We start from the raw sequence: 24786 nt of genomic DNA on the forward strand, positions 1-24786 counted from the left end.
TCTTCCATATGACTTCTGATCAGCAATTAGTCACAGAAGAGTAGAGGAGGGTCCACAGCAGAACACATCTTGATCAGAAAAGTTATTTTGATTGAGGGAATGCCGGTGCCCAAGCAGAAAAGAACCACCTTGTACTCATGTCAGCACCACCATCTACACATTCTCCTCTGCCTGGTCCTTGGACACCCTCTGCCTAGGGCATTTCCCAGAACCTGGTCGTCTTTTTCTCACAGCACAAACCCCTGCAGGTCTTCAAACTCCCAGTGCCTTCTAATTTTGGTAAACAGTATGGTTAACACAAACTTAGTTATTTTTGAGAAAGATCCTCACTGTGTAGCCCAGCCTGGCCTCCAACTCTTGATCCTCCTGTCTTAGTGCTAGAATCACAGGTATGCACCACCCTGTCCAAATGTGTCTTAAAGAATTGCAATAACTCACATATGGAAAAGTGCATGAAACCTCCACCTTTTAGAAGAGATGTAAGTAGACATCTATCACCAGCCCTGAGGTCAAGAAATAGACCTCCAGCAGTATCTTTGTTCATTTGCCCTGGCCTGCATCTTCCTCCAAGCCATCTGTACCTTTAAGATGATGACGACCTTGCTTTGTGGCTCAGTAGCCTTATCCTCTTGTGGTTTGCCACTTCTCCATGCAGAGGCTGAATAGCTCTGATTAAAAGCACATGGGAAAGGCTGAACAGGCTCTGATTAAAAGCACATAGCCAGCAGCAGGGTCAGGGTGAAGTCCCAGCTCTGCCTCCTGAAAGCTGTGTGGGCTTAGGTGGTGGACTCACGAAGCCTGGCCCTTCCTTTCTGCTTGTACAATGATGACAGAAACAACATCCACTGCCCAGGGTTGCTCTGAAGAATAAACGAGACCAAATACTAAGCACACTTAAAACACCACCAGTTAAACACTACTGAGGAAAAATGCTATTCCTTTCACACTAGTGGTTTTTGTTTTGTTTGTTTTGAACTGAGCGGTGCTAAGTGCTAGTGTTCACTAGGCAGATACTCTAACCCCTTGAGTCACAGTTCCAGCCTTTTTCAGTTTTGATAGGGTCTTGTGGGTTGGCTGGGAGCTGGCATCTGACACCTGACCCTCCTACTTGACATTTCCTTTGTAGCTAGGATGACTGAACCACCACACCCAGCTTACTTGTTGCAAAGTGGTCTTGCTAATATCACACACCTCAAGCCTTAATCCTCCTGATCTCTAACTCCTGAATAGCTCAGATTGTATGTATAATTATGACAACATGCTCTGGCCTTTCACATTCCCTGCATACATGGGAAACATGGGAAGGGCTGGGAATGTGGCTTAGCGTTAGAGTGCTTGCCTAGCATGCACAATGCCCTGGGTTCAATTCCTCAGTACCACATAAACAGAAAAGGCTAAGCAGGGTGCTGGTGGTTTAAGCCTGTAATCCTAGCTACTTAGGAGGCAGAGATCTGAGGATCACAGTTCAAAGCCAGCCCAGGCAGGAAAGTCCCGAGACTCTTACCTCCAATAAATCACCAGAAAACTGGAAGTGGCACTGTGGCTCAAGTAGTAGAGCACTCAATTCGAGTTTAAGAGCTCAGGACAGCACCCAGGCCCAGAGTTCAAGCCCCACGACTGGCAAAAACAAAAAGCCAGAAGTGGTGTTGTGGCTTAAGCGGTAGAGTGCTAGCCTTGAGCAAAAGGAAGGGACAGTGCTCAGGTCCTGAGTTTAAGCCCCAGGACTGGCAAAAAAAAAAAAACACAAAAACAAGCATGGGAAATAGAGGAAGCTGGTAATATATGGAAAGTGCTATGAAAGTGTGTATTTGGGGATTGAGAGATAGATATTGATATAGAGAAAGATAAATGTTTTCAATTCTCTTGGGTGTTTTCCTAGGGGTGCAAGATCCAGTGGTAACTGTTTCACTTTTGGGGAAGCTGCCACACTTTTCCCAAACAGCAATACCAGTGTACCTTTCTATCAGCAGTGAGGAAGGATTCTGTTCCTCTACCAACATGGCACGATTTGGGGTCAAAAATAATGTTTCAGTGTTTGGTTGCGGAACTTAACAGCCAGGGCTGAACGAGAAATCCACAGGTTCATGGTAGAAGCTCTGCCCAGCAGTCTCCCGGCAAAGGCATTGCTACCTTCAGAATGAAATGGCTGTGTTCAGAACAGTAAGATGCACAGCTTTGACTGAGAGAATCCTTGGCCTTCAGGCATTTGACCTGGGCACAGCCTTGGGTAAGAAAGTCAGAGCACTGACTTCAGACTTCCAAAAGTTGCTCCTTTCAGGCCGTTAAGAGACACCACACAACAGCTATTTTAGAGAGAAATTTGGTTCCAAGGAGTGTTAAGACCTGTATGTTTCCGAAGAGTAAGTAAAAAAGAAGCTAAGGAGATGTAAAACATGCTTCAGTATCTCACCTGTTTGTACTGAGGAACATTAGAATTTCCCATTTGAGGTTTTCATGAGATCACTCCTTGCTCTTTTATTACAGTATTTCCTCCTTTTATGCTTTAGGCAGAGTTTTGTTTGCAATTCAAACCAAATCTTTAGTTTTAGTGAGGATCAAGTATGACAGTGAATGAAATAAACTCACACCTCCAACAGCAGTCCAGCGGACTTGAACTTGTCTGATCTATAGCAGGTCATTTCCTTTATGCTGCTGCTGATTTGCCCACCTTGTCAAAATCTTTAAAAATCCCCAGACAGAAGCTCCAATGGTGGCCTTTTTGTTAAAGCAGTTAAATTGTATCCCATGAAAATGAGATTTTTTTTTTTTAAATTGTGGCCTGCCACTTTCCCCACCACAGTAATGGGAACTAACCAACCAGGAAGCAATTTCAGCTCCCAGTGTGCTGACGTGGTGTTTCTTAATCACTATAATGAGTTTCATACAACTAGAAATGGAATAGAATTTTCGATGGAAATATAATTAAGTGGAAAAAGTCATTTCTTGTACTTGTCATTTCTACCTGATTATTTCTCTACAACTCCCCTAAAAGAGCCCTCCCTGCAGGCTCATCGTGATTATTATATACCAATTTGCGTACTTCATTTAGACCACTACAGCTAAAAACAATATAGATACACAATAAATTCCATTACCGATCAAGGACAGTATGACACAGAAAAACTTCAAAACTTGTTTTCTCTTAAAGTCTAGTCATCAGCAGGACACTGGTAGCAACTCAGGAGGCTGAGATCTGAGAATCATGGTTTGAAGCCAGCCCAGACAGGAAAGTCTGTGCAACTCTAGCTCTAGTTAACCACCAGAAAACCAGAAGTGGAGCTGTGGCTAAAAGTGGTAGAGACTATCCTTGAGCAAAAGAGTCCAGGGACAGCACCCAAGGCCCTGAGTTCAAGCCCCACAACAAAACATTTTTTAAAAATTTTAAATGTCTAGTCATCTTTACTAGTTTTACCTAAGTTTTCCTGGATTGCCGATTTCTTATCTAAGTCCAGATTAGTCTTTTTAATTGTGCCTTCACAATCTGGTTTGCTTAACACATTTCTCAGGGAAAGCATTAATTGGACAGTTAAAAGAGCTTTACAAGTATGGAGTTCTCATGCTAGAGAATTTTTAATCAGAAATGGTCAAGACAGAAAAAAATGTTCAGTGCCAATTAATAGAAGTCTAAGGGCAGTTTCAAAGTGACCAGGTACTCAAGAAACTCCACAAAGGGGCTGGGAAGGTGGCTCAGTGCTAGAGCACTTGCCTTGCATGCCTGAGGCCCTGGGTTCGATTCCTCAGTACCACATAAGCAAAAAAAAAAAAAAAAAAAGAGCCGGAAGTGGCGCTGTGACTCACGTGGTAGAGCGCTAGCCTTGAGCTGAAGGAGCTGAGGGACAGTGCCCAGGCCCAGAGTTCAGGCCTCACAACCGGACCCCCCCCCAAAAAAAAAACCTCCACAAAGACACCAGATCCTGCCTTTACGTAGAGAGATAATTTCTATGTTTGAGACAAATGATCTCAAATAGAAAATGCAACCTGGGTACTAACTGGCATGCTGTGCAAAACTATGCAAGTTGTAGTTACTAACCAAAGTTTTAGTTGCCATGTTTTTGTTTTGTTGGTCAGTCGTGGGGCTTGAACTCTGGGCCTGGGGCACTGTTCCTCAGCTCTTCAGCTTAAGGCGAGTGCTCTACCACTTGAGCCACAGCATCACTTCTAGTTTCCTGCCTGGGCTGGCTTTGAACTGCAATCCTCAGATCTCAGCCTCCTGAGTAGCTAGGATTATAGGCATGAGCCACTGGCGCCACGTTATTTTTAAGAAGATAATGTCAGAAGATCTGTAATGTTTTATTTCGAAGATATAAATAAGTTATACCAATTTATATGTGATGGATTGGGAAATGTTTAAGTTCTAGGTATTTTTAAAAGGAAGACAGTTGTTTGTAAGTAAAGCCTAATACCTATGTTTGACCATGAGAAAAACAACAATTTTTTTTGCCAGGCACTCGTGGCTCACACTTGTAATACTAGCTATACTAGCTACTCAGGGAGCTGAGTCTTGAGGATCACACTTCAAAGCCATACGAAACAGGAAAGTCTGAGACTTTTTATTTCTAATTAACCAACTAAAAGTCAGAAATAGAGCTGTGGTTCAAGTGATACAGTGCCAGCCTTGAGTGAAAAAAGTAAGAAACAGTGTTCAAGCCCTGAGTTCAAGCTCTAGTATCAAAATTTTTACCATGCTTACAGTATAGTGCCTAAACAGAAAGACCCTTTACATTTGTTTAATGTTTTTCAAGCTTCATTTGTAACTTTATTGCTTCTAAAAGCCCGTAAAACATTTGAGAAGGGTATATATTTATTTTTAACTGTAAATTATGATTTTTCTGTTAAAAGTTGAAGAGGCTTGTTAGTCTTTTAATTAACATGGTCCAACCAGATTTATTTAAACTGCATTTTAGGGAAACTTTATATAGGTTGGTGGTTTATAGGATAGTCAACGTTCACCCAAAGTTGCTTTTTCTTAGCTTTTAAATATAATGACCATCAGACGAGACAAGATCGGGCTGAAGTTCAGGTGTCTGCCGGGCCACCTCATTTTTGCAGACCAAAGGTCTAGAAGCTGGTATGCCTGTGTCTCCAGTGGGGTTCCCATAGCTTTGTGGTGAGCAGCACCAGCCACACCAGACCTCCACTGGAGCCACCTGATCCTGCAATAAGGCTGAATGGCCAGTAGTTTAAAATCAAAGCCCAGGATCTGGGCCTGTGGTTTGCTGTATTCCTTGTAAAATTCAGCTGGAGTTTCTCCACCAAAGAGATGCTAAATGTCGAAATATTTTTAAAATTGCAAGGCAGCTTAAATGTGTGCTTGTTTTTCTCTTCTTGAAAAATGAAAGTTCATTTCATGTATCTATAGTCTTACAAGGTATTAATTTTTCATTGGATGTTACTATTTATTGTTCTGAGCATCAGAGTTTAAATAGGCTTGTTTTTTTTTCCCCCTCTTTCTTTTAGGGACTTGAACCCAAAGCTCACACATCCTAAGCAGTACAACTGAGATACAGACAGCCCCAGCCCTGAATGTCAGTATTAATCCCAAAGTTTTATTTCCCCAAGGTGAAATGGAAAAGGAAATTATCTTTGCAGGCCAGGAGTAAACAAACTGTCCAGTGGGGAGTTTATCAAGTCATGCTAAGTGTCTGCTGACATGAATTAACACAGGCTGGAGAGAGGTTATTATACCAGAGGGATTCCCTAAGACAAAACTGCCTTGTTCTGTAATGTTGTAACCGCTCAGTCATCCTCACTTTCCTTGCAGGTGATCTGTAGAGTAGATGTCTATTCAGTGAAGGAAGGAGAAGAGGAGAGGGGAAGCATTATAATGACTAAAGTAACTGAAGATTATTTCAGTCATACATTCATGAAGTGTTAGCTCCAAAGTTTAATATAAATAGTTGAGTCCACTTAAGGTAAACAAGCTCTCTCTCCAGAAGAGCATTAAAAAAAAAAAAGGATCTGTAACTGGGTACTGTGGCTCACTCCTTGCTACACAAGAGACTAAGATCTGAGGACTGTGGTTCAAAACCAGCCCAGACGGGCTAGGAAGGTGGCTCAGTGGTAGAGGGCTTGCCTTGCATGCATGAGGCCCTGGGTTCGATTCCTCAGCACCACATAAGCAAAAAGAAAAAAGACCGGAAGTGGTGCTGTGGCTTAAGTGGTAGAGTGCCTAGCCTTGAGCTGAAGAGCTGAGGGACAGTGCCCAGGCCGAGTTCAGGCTCTACGACCGGACCCCCATCCCGCCCGCCCCCCCCCAAAAAAAAAAAGCCCAGACGGGAAAATCTGTGAGGCTCTTATCTCCAGTTAACCACCAAAAAGCCAGAAGTGGTGCTATGTTTCAAGTGGTAGTATGTCAGAACTGAGCACTAAAGCACAGGACCAATGCCCAGGTCCTGGGTTCAAGCCCCAGAAACACCCCCAACACATACACACAAGATTCTGTGTTTTTCAGCCGGGCGCCCGTGGCTCACACCTATAATCCTAGCTACTCAGGAGGCTGAGATCTGAGGATCATGGTTCAAAGCCAGCCTGGGCAGGAAAGTCCGCTAGCCTCTTATCCCCAATAAAAACGATAGAAAACCGGAAGTGGCCCTGTGGCACAAGTGGTAGAGCACTCACCTTGAGCTAAAGAGCACAGGGACAATGCTCAGGCCCAGAGTTCAAGACCCACGACTGACCAAAAGAAAAAAAAAGATTCTGTGTTTTTCTAGCAATAGGCAGAAAGTCTTGTACAGAAATCACCTAAGATTTACACATTTTCAATTTTGTTAAATTGAAAAGAAAAAGCACATTCATGAAGATTCTCATTTCCTCCCCCAATACCTGGATGTTTTTGTTTTTTAAAGAGACTTTCAAGTCATGGAATGTAAATCTTTTATTAAAACAGTTTCTTTCCACAGTAGTAAAGCTTTGGCACATACAGTATAAAAAATAATCACCAACCATAATCATACCAAATTCCTCTTATCAACTGCATACTAAGTGTCTTCAATACAATTTTTTCCGTATAAAAATACTGGGAAAAATTGATAAATAACAGGTAAGAGAAAGGTATTTCCAGGCAATTATTAAAATCTTCTGAAAGTAAGTACTGTGAAAAAAAATTTCAAACATCACAGTATGCCATATCGATAGTCGAGGGGCCTGGACAGTTAAATGAAAGCAGAAGTGTTTGGGTAACTTTCCTATTGAAAAATTTTTCTAGTATCAGTCAATACATTTTGCATCTTGGTTGGCTGCATATGCTTCTCTATGGATCCCAAACCAAATCACACTGAGAATCATTTCTTTAAAAAATACTGAGCGGTACTGAATATTCTGAAGCAGAGCAGGCAGTACGCTGCCCTTACACGAGAAATATCTCAAAACCCTCCCAGGGTGATGCTTTCGGACAAGCTGTGAGTCGCGCTGAAGCTGGAGGTCTTAACTCCAGGGCAAAAGGCATAAGAAAGAAACGAACACTCAAACATGAGATCTGCTGCATCACTCTAGTTTGGATGGACCTCGGCAGAGAAAGAGAGAGACACGCTTGCTCCTTTGGGTTGCAAATATTACTCTCTGGAATCTTCTCTGTCAGCCTGGACATCTAACGGCATGAAGCACTCAATTGGACAATTAACATTCTGTTAAATGGAAGAAAAAAAAAGAAAGCAATGAGAAAAAAAACAAAAGTGTGGACAGAGAAGACTTCTATGGCAGGTACTTACAGAAAGGACACTTTCAAGACCCTACCAAAACACTAAGCAATCCGAGAGGTTCAGGAGTTTAATAAACTATACATTCTGATCTAGGACATAGTGACCCACCCAAGTCACTTGTAAGACTTTTATTAAATATTATTAGTTTTTCCTGTTAGTGAAGATTGAAGCCTCACATTTCCTAGGCAGGTGCTCTACCACTTTTGCCCTGCCCCCATTCCATTTCTGGATTATTTTCAAGGTATGGTCTCAATATATGTCCCCCTGACAACCTGGTCTGTGATCCTCCTATTTGTGCTTTCCCATGGCTGACAATGACAGGCACACACCACCCGCTCAGCCATTGGTTAAATGGAAACTTCAGCTACTTCCCTCACTTCTTCAACCCCCATGTCCTCTCCTGGGGACCTAGATTCCCCAAGTCTCTACATCTCAAGCAGCTATGATGATAGGTTTTGTCAGACCTTTTTTTAAAAAAAATTAAACTCATTTGATTCATTTAGAAGAAGCATACTTCCCGCTGTGTACCTGATTGCATTTGGGGAGGGAGACATGACAAAATGCACTTACAGTGTTCGTTCTCTGGTGGTATCTCTGCGAATACTGGTTGTAGGAGTGGCCAGTGGTGCCCTCAGGACTGGATTCAGCTCCCGGTCTGCGGCAGTTGTCACAGCGCCAGCCCTGAGGAGAGAACATAAAATCAAATTAAAATAACCAGAAGACACTGTAATTTAGTGCTTGAGTAAAGACTCTTGCCTCTTGTGCATTGCAAAATACAAGCAGATAATCACTAAGGAAGCTGTGATGATGGTCCCACTTATTTAAATTCTCCATACATTTTGGTTTATTGCTGTATCCTACACTTGCCCTGCCTGTTTTCGTCGGTCCTTTCTCTGGACATGTCCTCCATTGTCTTTCCATGCAAACCCCACTCACCGACCAAGGCTTATTCTAGCCCAGCCTCCTCAGTAAGCTTTCTGCACTGGATAGAGGAGATGTGCCTAGAATCCTAGCATTTCTCAGAGACTAAACTGTCTCTCTGCTTTCTTCCCTCCCTGGAACAAATCTCAGACATCAGCCAGCCCGTGCTTCTCTTTCTCATGGAACCTTACTGATTCCAGCCTCACTCAATCATACTTAATTAGTTTGATTTTGCAATGTCTGCTAGTTTAATGTGTCTGACTTCTCTAGGCCACTTCTCACTCCCTTTATTTTCCCCTCCTTATTTACCATAGTATTATAGCGACATTTAAGGATCAATGAGGGGCACCAAGAAGTGGCATTTGCTTAGATCCCAGGTATTGTTCAAAATATTTAACCATGCTGCACACAGGTGGCTCATGTCTGTAATCCCAGCTACTCAAAATATAGACCTGAGAACTGTAATTCGAAGCCAGCCTGGCCTGGGTTGAAAAGTCCATGAGACTCCTTATTTCCTGTTAATCACCCAAAAAACTGGAAGTGAAACTGTGACTCAAATGGTAGAGCACCAGCCTTGAGAGAAAATAGCTCAGGAATAGCACTCAGGCCCTGAGTTCAAATCCCAGTATTGCACACACACACTAACAAATAATACAGCAAGAGCACTCCTACAGCTTTAACACTATAGGTGCTAAGGAAGAGGGCAAACAGGTATTACAGGGATTGAGGCTGACAAGGACAGGGAACCTGGGAAAGGATACTCTTGTCTTAGGGACTCTTCATTAGAGGTCCTGGTACCCTTGTGTACACAGCACATCCACACAGAAGCCTCCTTTGTAAGTCTTCTACATTGTAGAGAGCTTAGTACGTCCAGTCTTACCCGCTGGCCTCCGAAGCATGTGCAGGAGCAAATGGCCCCCAGGTATTCCTTCTGCCACTGTTCGCCTACATGGTATGTCTTCCCATCATCATAGCATGTAGCTTCATCTACATGTGGGTACAAATAAAAAGTGTTTGTAAGACTAAGAAGGTAATGTAGATTTGACCTAATGTCAGGGTGGCTCCAACATTTGTATCTTAGCCCAAATCTCATGCATGTGAGTGTCCATGGTAGGTAGTGATGCATAGATCTTAGGGCCATGTTTCTCCAAGCTTGATCTACTAGGTTCAATGGGAAGACAGAAAGGTTTTAACTGAGTGGGGGGGAGAGAGGCAAAGGGAAGCACAGAAAGGGAGGCAGGGAGGGTGAATAAATGCAATCTTACTATTCAGTGTAAACTATGTGGAAAATGAACTATATAACTTATGGGCAGAGATAGGATAGGAAAACTAGGGGAAAGCAAAGGAGTGACAGTGTCCAAAAATAAAAATGCAGTCATTTCTAACTTAAGAAATGGTAAACCCTCTGTACAACACCTTAATAATAACAATAAAATGACATATTTTTATTTAAAAAAAGGCTATAGGCTGGGAATGTGGCTTAGTGGTAGAGTGCTTGCCTAGCATGCATGAAGCCCTGGGTTCGATTCCTCAGTACTACATAAACAAAAAAAGCCAGAAGTGGAGCTGTAGCTCAAGTGGTAGAATGCTAGCCTTGAGCAAAAGAAGCTCAGGAACCATGCGCAGGCCCTGAGTTCAAGTCCAAGCACTGATAAAAAAAAACAACCATAAAATAAACCCTGCATCTACAGATTAACAAAGCCTTCTTGTAATATTTTCCTGAAGATAATGGTCAAAATATTCAGGCTAGAAAAGTTAGAAAGTGCTGCAGTATCTTGGAATAGCATTAAGTGATACATAACTCCTTTTTGAACCTCAACTTTGCATTTCCAAGTCAAAAGAATAACAAAAACCACCATTCCATCTTCAAAGAGATCTCCAAGTCCCTGCAGATAACAAAAAGGGGGAGCATTCCAGAAGGCAGAGATCTGTGGCAACGTACGAGGATCACACTTGAATTCTCCTTTTCCATTCCCGAGACACGTGCAGCTCATCATCTGGCCGTTTTCTCCCTGCCGATCCCACTTCTCTCCAATCTTGTAGTTCACACCATTGTCATGGCACCATTCTGCAAAATGGAGAAACCACAGGCAAAGGGTTCGTTGTGTTCTGACTCACGGGACAGCCAGTGCACTGGGATGGATGGATGCAGAAAGTATGAGAAGGTACAGATAAGAGCTCCATGACGAGCAGACTCTGACTGGATGTTAAAATACTGTCTACAGTATTTGATATTTTCTAGGCCACTTTCAAAGTTTATTCTGTTATTAATATGTCATAGAACAAATCAATGACTCCCATTTGAATTCTCACTATTAAGATTTAAAATTTTTTAGAGAATTAAAGTCAGATTGGGTATTTTTTTTTTTTTTTGGTAGGTCGTGGGGCATGAACTCTGGGCCTGGGCGCTCTCCTTCAGCTCTTCAGCTGAAGGCTAGCACTCTACCACTTGAACCACAGCACCACTTCTGGTTTTCTGGTAGTTTATTGAAAATAAGAGTCTCATGGACTTTCAGGCAGGGCTGGTTTTGAACCACAATCCTCAGATCTCAGCCTCCTGAGTAGCAAGGATTACAGCATGAGACACCAGCACCCAGCTTGGGTGTTTTAGGGATTAAAAAAAATCACTTTGGATTTGCTGAGACCTCAGAGATAAAGTAGTTAATCATAAGTAGAGATCAAATGGTTTCTACCAGTCACCACTTGCCTCATATAAATAGAAGGCATAAAATAAACCTAAGTGACAGAACAGAAATGAAGCAGAATGACAACAATCATAATTAACCTACAAGTAAAACATGGCTTCCACAGACGTCCAAGGCTCAAGTTATGCATCTAACTATCAGAAATAAAAGTGACTTTTTAATCCCTGAAACAGAACATCCTTCAGAAATTTATATCACAGTACATCACTTCTTCCATTTTATCATTTTATAGTCTTAAACTATAAAAAAGTTAAAGAATTATAACATTTTAGTAAAGAATATGTAGGTTGAGCTAAAGATTCACACAAACAAGCATATAGTTGGGTCCCCACAATTGTACCTAGATACTTATGCAGGTAAAAATATGCAAAGTAAAGGTAGTTCAATGCCCAAAAGCAACAATCACCAAGTAGACAGTAATGACATCAACTCCATCACAAGATTCTCCAGAGCCCTGCCCCACCTTCCCATTCTCAGCTGGCCAAGCTCAGAAGTCCTACACTGAAAACACCGATTAGCTTTTAAATTTCAGTCTGGATTAAATCACTTTGTGTATACAACAGAAATAAAATGCATTCAAGCAATTTTTTTTAAAAAAATCTGTTCTATTTCAGTTCCACAGAATGATTTCTGTAATTGTCCATAGGAGGGCTTGTTCATAAGATATAATGGTTAGCACCTGTAAAAATGAATCAATGGTGAATAATTATATCTCCTAAATAGAAATAATAAGTGAAACATTATAGATTCTACTATTAAACCTCAAAGCATAATAGGTAATTCCTAGGATCAGGTTTTACTACAAACTTCTTTAAAGTTAAAATGCCTTTATGCTTTGAAAATCAAATTATGTTTTAATTCTAGTTGATTCCTGTGTACACATTGCTTCATATTATTGGAAAATGTTAAAGCTGAGTGATGGTTGTTGTGATGGTAGAGACAGAGACAGAGGGACAGAGAGACAGAGTTTGTGTGTGTGTGTGTGTATAATGGTATACTGACACAAGTATGTTTGGTTTGTGTTTAAAGACACAGTGTTTACATTTTTAAATGTTCACCTCTGATCTCATTCAACATAAAGATTAACAGCGATTTGGTAGTTTGTATCACCAATCCACCTGGCTCCTAAGAATCTGACTTTGATTAAATTTAACAGAAAACTTAATAAGTCAAATCACCACTACAAACTTATTTTTTAGTTAACAGTTGGTTTAGTGTACAATCCTATTAATAAAGCAATATTGGACAAGTAAAATTTCCCATCATATATTTTTATGATGCAAAATGTTACTCTGAATCAAACAGTTCTCTTGTGTTTGCTTCATGTTTGGGAAAGCTTGTGCCCAAACATGCTTCTCTGGTACATTAGTGCAAATGCAATGGAACTCTCTGGAAGAGATGGAAGAAAAGATGGATGGACAAAGCAAGCTACTCACTAGATGAATCGCATTTGAAATGACCACTGCCAAAGCCTAAGCACTGGCACGTGAGCTTAAAGCCAGATTCAGACAACCGCTCCCATTCCTCTCCAATGGCATAATTGGAAACTGTGTAGGGGTCAAAGCATGAGTCATCGGTGGGTTGGTTCAGGCCTTCGTTGACTGGAAGAAAAGGAAGATAAAAATACATTTTATTGGTGGGCTGGGACCATAAGGAGCAATGGAAGCATGACATAGAAGGGCTTAACCAAGTAGCACAAAGAAGCATTGGACTCCTCCGAAGGGACACTCACTCACAAACAATGTTTACGTGGAGTCAGGGATCACCTGCCACAGCATCATAAAGAAGCCCAGCTTTCATTTCTGTCATCACTTCTACAAACTGCTCATTCCCGGTAGGTTTACTTTACAGAACATGAAACAGATTCTGGAGCAGTTTAAAACTAGATAAGACCTCAGGTGGTGATGATGCCTTTCCATGAATACCTGAATACCCTTCAACTAATTATTTGTGAATTAATTCTGAGTTAATAATGAATTAATATTCACTTACCATATAAAGATTGTATGAGATGAAGAACTGATAGCATTGGCTTTTGTCAAAACACTTGAAAGTGCCCACTAAGAATGATTAGATGTGATTCTTTGCTTATAATGCCAAAGTGAACATTTGTTTGGTTGTTTATGTGGCTACTAGGGTTTGAACTCAGGATCTTGTATTTGCAAAGGCAGATCCTGAACCATGCTCCCAGCCCCTTTTTTGCATTAGTGATTTTTCTGACATGTGTTTTTGCCAGGAGCTTCCTATCTATAGTCTCCTGCATAGCTGGAAATACAAATTGTACCATAGTGTCTAGCTAATATGTTGAGATAATCTTGTTAACATTTTTCCCAGGCTGGCCTGGGAACCATGAGTCTCCTGATTTTTAATCTCCTGAGTAGCTAAGATTTCATCCAAGTCTTGGCATTTTCAGATGCCCTTATACCATGTTTTGTGTAACCATGCAAAATTCCTAGATTTCATGCACTATTATAATGGTAAAGTTGCTTTTATCACTAAAACTAACTTCCAAATAAGAGAAAGCAACAGGATATAAACGACTTAGGAATAAGTAACCACACCTCATCCTGTTACTTAAGATCTTGTCCTTTCATGTCTTGGAAAAACTAATTTTTCAATAATCTGTATAAAGTGTGCCTCAAGTTATTCTCTAAATATCAAATAAGCTAACACTGTGACTTCAAATCCAATGCATACGTTTTTACAGTGTAAAAATATCAAAAGCTCAAATGCAACAGGTATTTGAAGTGCCTAATATTTCAAAAGGCAAAAAAAAAAATTAGTAGGGGAAAAAATAGTACCTAGAGAACTAAAACGTTCAAAGCCAGAATAACCTAGCCTGAGTTAGAAAGAAAATGGAAAGAGTTTACCATCTAAATTGAAAAGCCAAGTGGCACGCTAAGGGACATCTCAGGTGCCACAAAGAGTCAATGCGCAGGGCGCCAGGGCCTCATACTTACAATCCTAGCTACTAAGGAGGCTGAGATAGGATTGTGGTTCAAAGCCAGCTCAGAAGCCAGGTGGCTCACACCTGTAATCCTAGCTACTCAGAAGGCTGAGATCTGAAGATTGCGCGCAAAGCCAGCCCTGGTAGGTAGAAGCTCAGCCTTGAGTGAAGAGCTCCAGTACAGGCACATACCCATGCATACATGTGTGTGTACCCACACAAGCAGGAGTGTGTGTGTGTGGGGGGGTGTCAATGGTTATTTAACTTTTATTATATAACTAGAAAAAAGACATTAAAATATAATAACTGGGCTGGAATATGGCTTAGTGGTAGAGTGCGCACCTAGCATGCATGAAACCCTGGGTTCAATTCCTTAGTACCACATATATAGAAAAAGCCAGAAGTGGCGCTGTAGCTCAAGTGGTATAGTGCTAGCCTCGAGCAAAAGAAGCTCAGGGACAGTGCCCAGGCCCTAAGTTCAAGCCTCAGGACTGGCAAAAAAATAAAAAAATATATATATGTATAACTTTGGAACAAAGAAACTATGGGTAGGAGGGAGTGTTTCTTTACAAGTAATCAATTTCAGGACTAGGAACACTCAATGGGAACACCAATTGATGAGACAGAGAGGGTTAAGGAAAAGATATCAGGAACCCAATGTCCTATGTCACCTCAAGACATTCATGAGCAAGGACTCAATGTTGAACTAAAAAAATACTTGAAGTCCCTTCTAGACCAATATATCATCTTCTCAGTCTCTTTGTTCTGTATGCATACCAGCCAAGGGAAAAATAACTGGAGCTAAGCCTGTTCTTTACCGCATATAGATGCTGCAGCTTTGCTTCAAATGCCTAAAAAAAACAACAGTAACAGAGAAACAATAGAAAAAGCCTCCTCCTCTGGGGGCTTGGGCCTGAACAGCTCAAGTGTACATACCAGAGTTGCCCACTGTAACAACCTCCTCCCGCACTTTGTGCCTCCTCTGGTCTTTCATGGCCTCCACTATGATATTGTAGGTGGTCCCCCTGGTCAGGCCTGTCAGAGTGGCAGCGGAAGAAGTGCCAGGAACTCGGAACTGCAATTATTGGTACAACCAAAGTGGGGAGAACGCGTTAAAGTGAAGCACAGACATGGCCCCTACCCCATTCTCTTCTCAATAACCTGCTCTGCTTAAACACAAAGCACAGGATGACATAAAGAGGATCATTGTAAGACTCCCAACTAGCCAAGGAGAGAAGTAGAATGAGTGGGATGAAGCCACCATTTCTGCCAGCTTTTTATCAAAAATTTCCCTCTGTGCTCCCTAGTTGCCAGAGGCCCTCAACTTTGTAGGCTTCCTCATAATCCTGCACAGAAGCCAGAGAACTGGCCATGTGGTCTTCACACAAACACACATATGGTGCTCTATGGGAGATACGGTCATGCCAAGCAAGGAGGCAACAGACCATAAGACGCAAGAACATCCTCCACCTCTTGTTTTTGAGCCATATATTCCCAAAGTACAGACTATTTGACAATTTCTGACACTTCCTAAAAATAAGAACACAATAAAAAATGATTCCTGTACCAGTGGGACAAATTAAAGAATGGTGTTTTCCCTTAGAAAAATCAATCGGCTGGTACACAATATGTCTTTTTAAGACATATTGGGATTTCTCAAGGACAAATTCTAAGGGGTATTTTAGACTTTAAACAAATGTAAATTCAAGCAGAATACGGTCTTTCTTTTCTTTCATTTTTTCTTTCTTTCCTTCTACCTTTCTTTCCTTTTCCTCCTTTCTTACTTTCTTAGGATCATCTTTCTGTCCAACTCACTGAAGAGACTCTAATGTATAAGAATAATAAAAATTATTCCATTTTTTTCTACCAAGTAAGAGTTAATGATATACTCCATCTAGTACATCTACGAAAGTAGAGATTTTAAAATATATCTATATATTCAGAGCTTACACATGCTATTGCTAAGAGTCCTAGAAGAGTCAATTATTTTGTATCTAAACATGGTCACTTCTGTTACCAGTTGAACCCTGTTAGGGTGCCTAGTCCCAAGAAAGGAATTAAAAACAAATTACCTGTAAGGGTTCATCATCGGTGCCAACAGGATTACATGAAATGATGTACTCAGAGCTTTCCTGGAATGGGGTCCAAGAGATGGTTGTCTGAGAGAGCGCTTCTTGTCCTGTAGAGGCATTTGGATTGAGTCCCAGAACGTGAGGATAGAGGTGGTAGTCTACGTCTCCCCTGGGGACGTGACCAATTTGGATCTCCTCATCTACGTTCGGTGTGTATGGCTGTGGCCTGAGCCTTACTGGGGTGGCCGCGGTAGGTGGTGTGGTCCGCCTAAAACCATGTTCCTCAAAGATCATTTGTTGCCCAACACTGGGCTGCTGATGGGATGTGCCAGGAAGCTGAATACCATTTCCGGTGTCATACCCAGGATTGGTGGTGATGAAAGGGGTCTTTTGAACTGTGGAGGGAACATCCAAGATTTCTGGTCCGTGAAGATTGGGGTGTGGAAGGGTTACCAGTTGGGGAAGCTCATCTAGCCAAGAGAGGTTAGAGCCAAAAAAAGCAAAGCGCGTTAAGCTCCAGTCATTGGCAGCAATAATTGTTATCAATTCAGGCAACAACGACAGTTTATCAACTTGATCAAAGCCCCTGGAAAATCAGCAGTCCACAGATCATAAAACATTTTTTTTTTCTGGAAAAGAAATCTTTGATTTTTTTTCTCAAAGGTTTCTTTGTTGCTTAGAAAAAAAAAAGTGTTAGTATGAATTGATCAGACACACAAAGCTTTGAGCCATGAATTTATCATACATACAAAGCTTTGAGCCGCTGAGCCCCATAAAAGCTGCCTCTGCTCACATGAAGCCTATAAGAAATGCGGTATGCAGCCTTTCGCCCTTGTTTTTCTTTTACATTTGAGAAGCATCTTGTTGGATCTAGAATCCAAAATAATCATAACAGTATCTGAAGTGTGAGAATTACAGAGGTTCTGCTCAAAAGATTTTTCTTGAAGTGGTAAGCATAGATAAAAACACATAGACATTTATTTTCAAAGGCATTCCTAACACGACTGATGTAGTATTTTCTTCATATTAAACTGAAACTGGATAACAAAGTAAGTTTCAGAAACCAAATAATAAAAGAAGACCGAAACAAAAATTTAAGAACATCATAGGAATTTGGTAGAATGCAATGTCCACCTGAGATCATAATAACATACAGTTTGATTTTTTTTTTTGAAAAGGAATAGTAAGATTTTATAATGACTGCTGTAAATGAAAGGAACTCCTCAGAGCTTCTTATGTTATTCCTGTCAAAAGTGTGTCAAAAAACATATAAGCTATGCTATTAGGAGAAAAAGAGTTCCCTGAGAAATGCATCAAAATGTGGAGTATTTCTCAATGATTCGCGATGAGGCTTCTTTTTCTTTTTAACCTTCTCCACTATAGCTCTTTACCTGTCTTTTTCCTTCCAATCAGAGGCTCACTCTTCTGGTTGTTCTTCAGGGCAATGACATAGAACGTGTACTCAGTTCCTGGTTCCAAGCCTGACAGAAGAACATGGGAAGGCACGTTAAGGTTGGTGGGCCCAGCTAGTCAAGTGGGGGTTGCCATGCCAACAGAGGCTGCTGGGGAGCAAGTATTCATCCCTCTCCACCTTGCCATCACACCTGACACTTGAATGATCACTTCCTTATGGACTTTTCTAGGATATTCTCCACTCCCCCTCCCCCGCCCACCCTGGTGCCAGTCCTGGGGCTTGCTCAGGACCTGGGTGCTGTTCCTGAACTTTTGTACTCAAGGATAGTGCTCTATCACCTGAATCATAGCTCCACTTCAGGGTTTTGTTTTTTGGTGGTTAATTAGAGACAGAGTCACAGATTTTTCCTGCCTGGGCTAGCTTCGAACCACGATCCTTGTATCTCAGCCTAAGTAGCTAGGATTACAGGCATGAGCCACTGGCACCTGGCCCCTAGGGTACTCTTTTAGCCAATATATTCAATTTTGAATATATTGGCTAATATATTCAATATAGAATATATTCAATAGAGTATACCACCAATACAGCACACACGTGGGGTCACTGTAGATTTTATAAATGAATCTATTTAGGTCTAAACCAGGCAACCATCAATGGCAGAGCACAAAAAGTTAAGACAGTTAACCAATCTTCATGTGAGCCCTGTAGGAAGTATCCAGCTCATCAATTCCCACATCAACTTCCCTGATCCCTGAAATGTCAGAGGAAGACAGTGTCTCTAGGTATCTGCATTCTCCATATTCTCTATAGGATTCTAATATTTAGATACTACCAATACAATTTGTTTCATCTCTAAGGCAAAAAATACCAGAGGCCTATAACATTTCTCACGAAGGGGGCAACATTTTTCCCACCCCAGGTACTCTATCCAGGAATGGTGGTGGGATGGTGCTGCCTCCAGATCTATTATGTGTAACTGCATACTGGGACCAATGACAGGTGGTAATTAGGAAGTTTGTACAGCATTACCAGAGCTATAGGAGGCTGAGTGTGAGGACATGATCATAACTAGCAAGTTTGCAATGGAAATTACCTTCTTCCAGAATTGTACAGGTGAACTTAAGCAAAAAAAAAAAAAAAATCCAGACAACCTTGTTATGCCGTATTACAAGACTGACACTGCATGTTCTTAGATTCATGGGTTTTGAGGCCTATGAACTCTACTGCTCCTATACAGACTGCCTTCTACGGGACCAAGCTTTCTGCCCTCAGAATGGAAGGCAAGTTCAAGGAAATGAGAAAATTGTCAATATAAAAGCAGTTGTACCAGTAACGGTAGCCTCTGTGACACCTGGGCGGGGCCGAGGGACTACTTCTCTGGGAGGGGACCCAGGCTTCTCATACTTGATAATGTAGCCAGTAATTCTGGCACGGGGTGGCTGCCATGATAACAGCACAGAGTTGGGTGTGGTGGTCAGGAAGTGCAGGTTGGATGGTGCATCAATGGCTAAAAAGGAAACAGAATGAAGTCTCAGAAAAGTAATATGCCATATCAGTACTCTCACATGTTCTCCTTTATTCCACCCCAGTCCTAAAGAGACTGAGAATTCTGTCAACTATAGATAATTCACGGCAAGCTACAATACCAGAAATGTCAGCTACTCCTGTGGTATTTTTAAGTTCACGTGACTGATTCCTGATTGCATTTCCCCAGTGCAAAGGATAGTTACCAGTAGAGGCATCAATGATCACAGGGGAGCTCCGGGCATTGTCATTCAGGGTGTACAGGTGGATCTTGTAGTCAGTGCCTGGTTGTAAACCTGGGATTTGAAAAGACATGGTTCTTACGTGTTCTTGCTTTACTAGGAGTTTTTTTTTTTTTTTTTAAGTGAAACTGACATTTTCTTGGCTCCTTTACTGCTCCATATTTATGTAGATCATAAAAGTGGTGCATAATTGAATAGTAGCGCATGATATGGGTATTAACTGTTAATGAGAAACATACCCCCAAATCACATTACTAATGGTAGACAATGATCCCAGCTAAAATAAATTTCAAAATGGGAAAATGTTGGTTCCTAACCCACCATCTTAGAGGAGGGGCAGTCAACTATTAGAGGGGTTTTTCCCCTTAGCATAATAAATTATTTGTTAGTACCTGGAATTAGATTTGTAAACATTAAAAAGACATAAACTAATCCAGATATTAAAAGTAATCTGATTATCACTTTGACCTTTATTAAGTAGCATTGTATGTTTTTATAAATTTATTTATTTTTTTTTGGTGCAGTACTGGAGCTTGAACTCGGGCCTGCGCACTCTCCATTGGCTTTCTTCCTCATGGCTGATACCTCCACTTCCAGCTGTTGGCTGCTTAATCAAAGATAAGATTCTCATGGATTTGTCTGCCCCAGCTGACTTCAAATCTGGATTCTCAGATCTCAACCTCCTAAGTAGGTAGGATTATAGGCATAAGCTGTTGACTTTTATACCTAATATTATTAATGCTAAGGATTACACACCATCCTTTCTTTTGGTTTAAATATTTTTTTTAATTTAAATTTAAATTTTTTATTTAGCTGTTTTTTGCCAGTCCTAGGGTTTGAACTCAGGGCCTGGGCACTGTTCCTGAGCTTCTTTTGCTCAAGGTTAACACTCTACTACTTGAGCCACAGCTCCACTTCCAGCTTTTTCTGTTTATGTGGTACTGAGGAATCGAACTCAGGTCTTCTTGCATACTAGGCAAGCACTCCACCACTAAGCCACATGCCCAGCCCAGCTTTATTTTTAAAACAGTATCTTATTCTGGACCTCAAGCTCAAGATCATGCTCACCACCATGCTTAGACACAAATAAAACAAAATGATAAAATAAAACTTAAAAATAATATAGATATTAAATAAACAAGGGCATTGTAATGAAGAATAAATTTGATGAATATTAAGATTTAGGCTATTTCTCTGATAAATACTCAATGAAATCAGAGGTTCACAAACAAAATTGTTTCTCATCATGTACACCAACAACTTTATCACACTGTATCACCACAAAACATTGGAAATAGGATGACCAGCGAAAGTCACAGAATTACTCATAAGTGAGTTTGTATTGTGAATGTGATGAACACACATGGTGTGGTGAGTGCTGACCTGTGATGGTATAGCTCCTGACATCTGGGCTGATGATTCTCTGAACTGGGGTCTGGCCAGTCGTTGGGATGGCATCAACTTGGAAGCCTGTAATAGTCTCAGTCTTGGTTCGCCAGCTAATGGTGATTGTGGTCTCCGTAGCATCCGTCACGCGGGCTCTTCTTGGAGGGCTGACGTCTGCATGGATCACAGTGACATCAGTTAACGCCTGCCTGGTTCAGCCATGGAAGCTTTTGGTACTTTAAAACATGTCTTCATTATGTACCAAATACATTTATTTCAGAAAAAGACACAGACTAATAATCTATAGGTTATCTCTTCTCACATTCAAAGAGAAAAATCAATAATAATTAGGAAAGAGAATTTTCACCTCTTAAACCTTGAAGAATGGAAGTGCTTTATAAATATTACCTGCTTTTATATAATACTCTATAAAGTCAGGGCTGACTTTACAATATCTGCAGATGCCTTAGTGTTAAAAATGATCAATTGACTGTAATGTAACAGTGTATGTGGCAGGAATTACAATAACACAGCCAGCAATTATATATAATGTGGCTAATATTATTGCTGGCATGTTGTCGTTTTTATAAGGCTTCATATCTTTTCTCTATTTTATCCTTGGTTTATAGATGGCAAAACCGACACTTCATGTCCTTGGGGAAAACGCATATGGCAGGTTATTGACATACAGCAGGGGAGAACTAAAAATCCAAGCTCATGTTGGTCTCCTTATTCCTGCACTGTTAAAATACAGCAAGAGCCTGTGTCCTTCCCAAACTCAACCCTATGAAAAATTCTGACAAATAGTGCATCATCTGTTTGGCAGCCCTAATCCATGTCATCATAACAAGCAGTGATTCTCGTTCTTAGTCCAGTAAGCCATTTTCTGAAGGTGCCTTAATGGCAGCATTCAAAAAGAGAAATGACAACATCCATGTTTAAAAAAAAATCAAGATTCCCTCCATGATTAACTTAGTGATCAAAGATCTCATTCACTAATTCTTGTCAGTATTAAAACTTTTGATTACTTACTTTCCAGAGTGGTGACCACTCCCTGGGCCGGTTTGCTTGTCAATGAGTCCTTAAGAGCAGAAACACTCACTTCATATTTGGTGGCCACCTAGAAATAAGGACACGGTAAGCTTTTGCAGTGTCATTGCATGATACCTAAACTTTCACTAAAGCATCAGGTAACTCCAGTGGTTATAAAAGAAAGAAAATACTTATAAACTAGCAACATATAGCACTGTAAACTCCTAGATTAATTTCACATTCCTATTTACAGATGACTGGCAAGAGACTTAAATAAAAACACGCTCAGGATTTATGCCCAACTAAGCTTTAAAATTACACATTTATGTTAAACTGATAAAAATAAAAATGAAAAAGAGGTATTAGCCTGCTATTTTCCCCTTATGATCTGACAGGTACAAATTAAGAATTTTTCTGATCACAGATGGGAAAAGAGAATTTGCTGCTCCATCTCTGAACCCTTTTGTGTAGTTTCACCCAGAGTTGGCCTATTATTAAGGTATTTATCAATCTCTTAGGATCCTAGCTAGTTTTCTGCATAATGTCTAGAAGGATTACAAAAAATGTTTTAATGAGGGTCAAGTAGATATGGGTTAGTACAAACTGGAGAATATTATATGCCAGCTCACAAAAATGCATAAATTCTGTGTTGTCCCTTACATACATATAATGTTTTAAAATAAGCAAAATCCTTGTAAAAATGAACTACACAAAATCTAAAGCTAATATACAATCCTATTCAATAGTCATCTAGAAAGGGCATAGGGCAACATAAAGGAATTCTATTGATTTAAAATTATTTGATGCCATGGGGAAAAAAGTTTATAATGAGATTATATTCTACCATCTTATAAACTGTAAAAGATGACCTACTTTTGAATATTAATGATGGAAAGTCACTGTGTGTGTCTGTGTGTCTAGGTCTATGTGTATGCGCACATGCACATTCCAGTACTGGGGCTTGAACTCAGGGCCATGACACTGTACACCTGAGCCAAAGTTCCACTTCCAACTTCTTGATGTTTCATTGATAATAAGAATCTCTTTCCTTCCCAGGCAAGGAAAGAGATCTCAGCCTCCTGAGTAGTCAGGATTATAGGTGTAAACTTCCAGTGCCTGGTGGGAAATCACTTCTTACCATGAGCCCTGATACAACCACGGAAGAGCTATCAGGAGAAAGGTGGATCTCCTTCATGGGGCCCGTCTTGTCCTTGGGGGTCACACGCACTCGGTATCCAGTGAGCTGAATATTGGGTGCTGTCCACTGGGCACTCAGGCTTGTGGGTGTGACCTGAGTGAACTTCAGGTTGGTTGGAGGAGGAATAGCTGTTGGAATGGTCATTCGTTAGAGGTTTTCTCACAGGAAATGGAGAAAAGGGGGAAATAAGAAGTACAAGAATAGATTGTTCTTTTAGAGTCAGATAAATTTCAATACAATAAAGTATTAAGAAGGGTTACAAAGTGAAGAAAGTGTTTGCTGAAATAACATGTTGCATATCCACCACATTTCAAAAACTCCAAGAGGCTTTAGATTTTTAAAGGGTTCCCCAATCCCTTAAACAGAAAAATAAAATAAAAAATTAGATTGGCTTACTGGTCACTAGGATTATGTTTCTATTTGTATGAAAAGATGAGAAATAGCTGATTCCTATGTAAATTTATTTTTATATGGAAAACCATTTCACAGAGTATTCTATGCAATATATATGTATATGTGTGTATGTGTGTATATATATGCATATATACATATACATGTATACACATACACACACACACACACACGTTTTACTATCTTTTTATTTGGGACTCATGCTGGCTCACAACAGAAGCAGGATAGAGAAGCAAAAAGCAGTAACACAGATGGTCACCTCTATGGTTTAGACTTTCACTAGGACACGCCTTTAGCATTCCACTCAGCTCCAGAAATAAAGCACAAGAGGATGAAGAATTGTGGATAGCATTTGCTCAAATTATTGTTTCCCATGTGTCTGAATTGAAACTTTAAAGCAAATTATACCCCACCACATGCTATAGAGCCAGGGAAGAAAGCTCTTATTCAAGTGTTCCCAGATCATGCTGCCCTACCTTGTTGTTTGTTTGTTTTACTGAGTAAGCTCTATGATGCTGAAATATCTTTCTTTGATTTATGGTTGGATTTGATTTATGGGGTGTCATAGCTTAGAAAATAATCTACAATTTTAGTATCACCTTCAGATGATTCACTTTATGATCTTTTAATTTTCTGTTCGATCATTTCCTCTGGGACTGGAACTCACTGCCTCATAGTCTTGTTCAACTCTTTCACTCATGCCTGGTGCTCTACCACTTGAGCCATGCCTTGGTACTCGCTTTTTTTGTCGGTCATGGGGCTTGAACTTGGCTTGGGTGCTATCCATATGCTCTTCGGCTCAGGGCAAGTGCTCTACCATTTGAGCCACAGCACCACTTCTGGTTTTCTAGTGGTTTATTGGAGATAAGATGGCTTTGAACCGTGATCCTCAGATCTCAGCCTCCTGAGTAGCTAGGATTACAGGCATGAGCCACCGGCACCTGGCTTGGTACTGGCTTTTTGTTGATTAATGAGTGATAAGAGTCTCAAGAGCTTTCCTGTCCAGACTGGTTTCAACCCTTGATCTCAGCCTCTTGAGTAGCTAGAAATACAGGCATGAGCCACAAGTCTTTTAACATATGGCTTTTCTTTTTTAATAAGTCAAGGTACTCCAAATTCTTTTTATGAACTATTTACTTAAATATCACCTAAATATTATTCTGTGTTATCATTGCTCTTTCAACAATGTCTTTCCTAAAAGAGCCTGAGGATGTTACTTTTCTTCTTACGTGAGAAT

The 24786-nt window shown here is 40.6% G+C and overlaps 1 protein-coding gene across 1 annotated transcript in view; it reads right to left on the reverse strand.

Annotated features, from left to right (window-relative positions):
* Window positions 1–6859: 6859 nt before the first annotated feature.
* The window catches only part of Fn1 (fibronectin 1), a 70568-nt gene continuing 52641 nt past the window's right edge, over window positions 6860–24786 (reverse strand). Inside the window, exons 32-44 of the mRNA XM_013017678.1 lie at window positions 23079–23266; window positions 21941–22028; window positions 20906–21082; window positions 19487–19576; window positions 19084–19263; window positions 17734–17823; window positions 16343–16812; window positions 15207–15345; window positions 12760–12924; window positions 10561–10686; window positions 9499–9605; window positions 8268–8378; window positions 6860–7622 (exon numbers count right to left, since the gene is read on the reverse strand). Coding sequence (XP_012873132.1) covers window positions 7551–7622; window positions 8268–8378; window positions 9499–9605; window positions 10561–10686; window positions 12760–12924; window positions 15207–15345; window positions 16343–16812; window positions 17734–17823; window positions 19084–19263; window positions 19487–19576; window positions 20906–21082; window positions 21941–22028; window positions 23079–23266 — 2003 coding nt within the window. The 3' untranslated portion in view covers window positions 6860–7550. The remainder of the gene's footprint in view (window positions 7623–8267; window positions 8379–9498; window positions 9606–10560; window positions 10687–12759; window positions 12925–15206; window positions 15346–16342; window positions 16813–17733; window positions 17824–19083; window positions 19264–19486; window positions 19577–20905; window positions 21083–21940; window positions 22029–23078; window positions 23267–24786) is intronic.

Source organism: Dipodomys ordii, unplaced genomic scaffold (assembly GCF_000151885.1).
Source record: "Dipodomys ordii isolate 6190 unplaced genomic scaffold, Dord_2.0 Scaffold1, whole genome shotgun sequence".
In the NCBI taxonomy this organism is placed as follows: domain Eukaryota; kingdom Metazoa; phylum Chordata; class Mammalia; order Rodentia; family Heteromyidae; genus Dipodomys; species Dipodomys ordii.